The sequence below is a fragment of the Mastomys coucha genome, unplaced genomic scaffold, assembly GCF_008632895.1.
Source record: "Mastomys coucha isolate ucsf_1 unplaced genomic scaffold, UCSF_Mcou_1 pScaffold5, whole genome shotgun sequence".
Classification (NCBI taxonomy): domain Eukaryota; kingdom Metazoa; phylum Chordata; class Mammalia; order Rodentia; family Muridae; genus Mastomys; species Mastomys coucha.
The window spans coordinates 115,969,156-115,973,997 of record NW_022196911.1 but is presented as its reverse complement, the minus strand read 5'-3'; the positions used below and the strand labels follow the sequence as shown (position 1 = coordinate 115,973,997).

The 4,842-nt window shown below is 51.1% G+C and overlaps 1 protein-coding gene across 1 annotated transcript in view; it reads right to left on the bottom strand.

Annotated features, from left to right (window-relative positions):
- The window catches only part of Rnf213 (ring finger protein 213), a 110,078-nt gene that overhangs the window by 82,657 nt on the left and 22,579 nt on the right, over positions 1–4,842 (bottom strand). Inside the window, 3 exon segments of the mRNA XM_031354095.1 lie at positions 1,286–1,483; positions 2,423–2,682; positions 3,114–3,397. Coding sequence (XP_031209955.1) covers positions 1,286–1,483; positions 2,423–2,682; positions 3,114–3,397 — 742 coding nt within the window.

Genomic DNA, 4,842 nt, shown 5'->3' with positions numbered 1-4,842 from the left:
TTTGCAAAAACTTCAAATTCTACCCGCACTGCCATATCCTTACCACAGATATATGAACTTAACACATGCACACACACATGCACACACACACACACACACATGCGCACGCACACACACACACACATACACACACATGCATATGCACACACGCGCGCGCGCACACACACACATACACACAAACACACATGCACGCGCGCATGGACATGCGCACAATAAGAGACAGTAGAGTTATTCTCATGAGATGCACCCAGCATACGGGAAGTACGCTGGATGAGGGCTTTCCTCAAACCACGGTTCAAATCCCAGCCTCTGCGGACTTCCCGCCAGCACCAGCACTGAGGAATAAACCGTTACTGGATGAACAATGAAGCCCTATTCGCCTAGGCGCCTTCTCCATGGAGTGAGGGGAAAAATGAACCACACCCATAGAATATGTGATGTGACATTACAGTGCTGTGCACTGCGATGTTGGAGTTCACCTGCTACTGTGGTCCATAAGCATCTGGGCAGAGCCCAGTGGGAGAACACCTGCCTCCCATGCTAAGCCCCTTGGCCTCCCTCTCCAGTATGAGGGACAGGGGAGGAATGCGAGGGAGAGCGAGAAAAGAAGGGGGAAGGGGAAAGAAAGAAAAAAGGTATAGATTTGATGCCTTGAATCTAAGTTTTCTATGGAACTCTTTTTGTTTGCTTGTTTATTTGTTTTGTTGTTTTTCAAGACAGGGTTTCTCTGCTGGGGTCAGAGGCTGTCCTGGAACTCACTCTGTAGATCAGGCTGGTCTTGCACCCAGAGATCCACCTGCCTCTGCCTCCCAAGTGCTAGGATTGAAGGCGTGCGCCACCACTGCCTGGCTTCATCAGTACTCCTAAAGCACACAAACGCCTGTGTTGTCACTGGCACTGAAATGTACACAACCCCGGTTCTCAGCCTGCCATTGGCACTGAAAGGTACACAACCTCAGATCTGGGCCTGCCATTGGCACTGAAAGGTACACAGCTCCAACTCTGGGCCTGCCATTGGCACTGAAAGGTACACAACCTCAGATCTGGGCCTGCCATTGGGACTGAAAGGTACACAGCCCCGGCTCTAGGCCTGCCATTGGCACTGAAAAGTACACAGCTCCAACTCTGGGCATGCTGACAGTTAAATTTTTCTTTGTAACAATGTTGATGTTAAAGGATGCTTGCTCCTGCTGTCCTCTGAGGTGGACACAGGCTCAGTGGCCAGCCTGCAGTGTGCAGCCTGTGGATCTGGGATCGGTGTCAGAAGTGCAGCTCTTCAGCTTACCTGGTGGGGGTTTTGTCCCGAAACTCTGAAAAGGAGATGTTTTCGAGGCCTGCCCAGGTGTCCTCCGGCTGGCTCTTAGAGTTCCCAATGGGTGGAGACTGCTGCATGCAGCAGTGGATGAGCGGTAAGATGCCCAGCCAGTGGTCACACTCCTCATCCATGCACCTGAAGCACAGATTTGTCAAGTATAAACGCCATCTGGAAGGGAATGAAGGAGTCGGTGAGGAGAGGTTGGTCCAGTGGTCTGTAACCACCACTGCAGAGCCCAAGGGACACTGTGCATGGCTGGACAGGGTCCACACCAGGAAATGGTTCTGTCATAAGAAAGACAGGGTATTCCAGCCCCACTCCTAAAGCAACCCTCAATGAATCCTAGAGCTGAGTCCTACTAGAGTCTCCTTGTACACTGCACAGTTGAGGGAATGTCTAAGACACTCATAGGAAGCCAGGCAAGAGCTGCTCAGCGAGGCCGCCTGACGAGACTTTCAAGTCCTGTCAAACCACCCTCAAGCTGTGAAAGCCCAAGTCAGGGTCACTGTGCTCATGGAGGTTGCCTCGAAATCTGCTTTGACCCAGCAGGGATAGCATGCTTCCTAATCCGAATAGCCCAGGGAGAGCTGGAGGAAACATCCTGGGGCTTCCGTAGACGCTGAGACACATGTGCCAGCGCTGAAAGCTGATCTCTTACTCTATACCCCTTTACTGGGATGCCCGGCCTGCTTCAGATTCATAGGCCCAAAGGATTCTCCCACCTCAGCCTGCCAGGCACCTAGGACTGCAGACCTGGGTCTGCCGCACTACCCAAGGCTCCATGAGCAAACATGCCGGCTCACACCCAAAGCCCAGCACTTAGCAAGCTTAGAGCAGACATTCATGAGTCCCAGCGGCCTGGGCTACATAGTGAGGCTCTATCACAAAAAGAAGTCGATGCTGGGGCTGGGAGAAGGCTCCACAGCTAAGAGCACTATTTCTTTTGCAGAGGACCCAGGTTTAGTTCCCAGTATCCACATGGTAGCTCACAGCAGTCTGGAACTCCATTTCTAGGAGCTCTAACACCTTCCAGCCTCAATGGGCACCAGGGATGCACACGGTGCACAAACACCAAGACACATAAGATAAGAAATAAACAGGAAATACCTTTGAGGCATGCTGAGGACAGGGCTCAGGTCGCTGTGGAGGGCTTCTGGTGAGCCAACACTCGGAACAAGGAGATAGCACAGGGAGGCCAGGTCCCTTTTGGGTACAATAAAGCCAGCTGCTTCCACCATAAAAAGGATGCTCAGGCCCAACGTGAGCTTACTCCTCACAGGGCAGTCGGCAGGCAGGGACTCCCCACTCTTTCCTTCCAGGAACGGGAACATCTGCTTTTTCACGTGCTCCCACAGGTTCGCCCTCACCTGGTCCCAGGAGGGAAAGATGTGTGAGCATGCAGGGCACACTCAGAGGCTGGGTAACTCTGCCAGGGACCGTGACACCAGAGCAGGGAGCACTCCAAGGAGCACCTACTTGCCTCTCCCCTGCTTCACCACAGAAGCACACAGATGCTCAGCCCCCAGCCCTGCAGGTGGGGATGTGGAGAGGCAGTACCCTAGAGACAGCCACACCACAGTGGAGAGAAGGTGTAATGAGGAGCCTGCCCTTTCTGAGAGATCAGGACAAATCCTGGAGGTGGGGCGCAGAGGAACCCTTTGAGGAGGAGGAGGACATGAAGTCCTCCTGCCCCCAATCTGTACTTGACCCACTCAGTCCAAGAGTCATCTAGCCTCTAGTTGATCAAGGAACGCTGCCTGTGTACTCCAGAGCTGCTGGTAACAGTAGGAGTGGGTACCTCTTTCTCTTCATATTGCAGACTGGACCATTTCCTTGCACGGCCATCATGAATCATGGGCTCCCGGACCACGGAGTAAAACTGCCGGAACTGAGTCATGAAGCTCTGCAGGTTGATGGCACTCCAGGGCTGGAGCACACTGAGGATGCGGTCCAGCATGACCACAGCAGCCTGCTTCTTCCCTCTCACTAGGTCTTTTCTTGTGCTATCGAGGAAGCGGTCCTTGGCATGCTGGAACCACCCAGAGGCCTTCATGCAGATTATGTCATCATACTGATGCCAGTCTGAGGGGACAGAGGACCTCGTAAGGGTGTTGGAGTTGACCTGGTGCTGCTATATATTCAAACACTAAATTCTAGATTAATAGATCTGGTTGCCCCAAGAGAGAATTCTCACACACACCAGCTTTTGCTGTGAAAACCTTGCTTCCCAAGTTAATGGGTCAATAAAAAGTAGAGAAAGGAAGGCCAGACTTCCTGGAAGGGAGATAGGAACTCAGAAGAAAGAAGGGCTTTATCACTGGGAGACGTAAGGAGAGGCTGAGGAGCTATGGGCCTGGAGGGGATGGCTAGCCACCTAGCTTGGGTGGGGCTATGTGGTCAGGTTAAGCTGAGCTAGCTGAGAGTCCGGGCAGCTAAAGCCTCAGCTCTAATATTAAAAGGTCTCTCTGTGTGGTTATTTGAGAAACTAGATGGTTAAGGAACAACTATTGCCGGGCCGTGGTGGCACACACCTTTAATCCCAGCACTTGGGAGGCAGAGGCAGGCGGATTTCTGAATTTGGTCTACAGAGTGAGTTCCAGGACAGCCAGGGCTACACAGAGAACCTTGTCTTGAAAAACCAAAGAAGAAAAAAAAAAGTCAAGGAACAACTATGATTGTATTAATTCCCAGCATTAATTAATATATACAGAATATTTCATTCATTTTACACAAGTGAGCTCCAAGTCTCTGAGGCTGCCCCTTAGAAAGTGGAGCATAGGAGAACAACAGCCGGAGACAGAATGAAGGGAAGACCCAGGTGACAAGCTCACCAGCTAGCACAGGCATGTACCTGTGCAGCCCGAAGTCAGCAATGGGAAGCCAGGGTAGCTCACTGGCAGTGTGCTCGCATTAGCATGTACATGGCTGGTGAGATGGCTCAGCAGGTAAGACCACTGAGTGCTCTTCCAAAGGTCCTGAGTTCAAATCCCAGCTACCACATGGTGGCTTATAACCATCTGTAATGAATTCTGACTTCCTTTTCTGGTTGGTGTGTCTGAAGACAGCTCCAGTGTACTTACTTATAATAATAAAGGGCCGACCAGAGCAAGCTGGGTGACCGGAGCGAGCAGAAATCCTAAATTTAATTCCCAACAACCATCTGTATAGCTACAGTGTATACCCATATACATAAAATAAATATTTTTGTATGGTTTTTTTGTTTGTTTTTTTGAGACAAGGCTTCTCTGTGTAGCCCTGGCTGTCATGGAACTCACTCTGCAGACCAGGCTGGCCTTGAACTCAGAAATCCACCCGCCTCTGTCTCCCAAATTCTGGATTGGGATTAAGGTGTGTGCCACCACTGCCCACCAAATAAATAAATCTTTAGCACGTACAAAGCCCTGGACCCCCTGCACCTGAATAATCATGGAAGACAGAAGCACACTGGTAATCCCAGTGACTGATAGGTACAAGTAGAGGACCAGAAACTTAGGGTGGTCTTTGACTATACGGCCAAGGCCAATCTT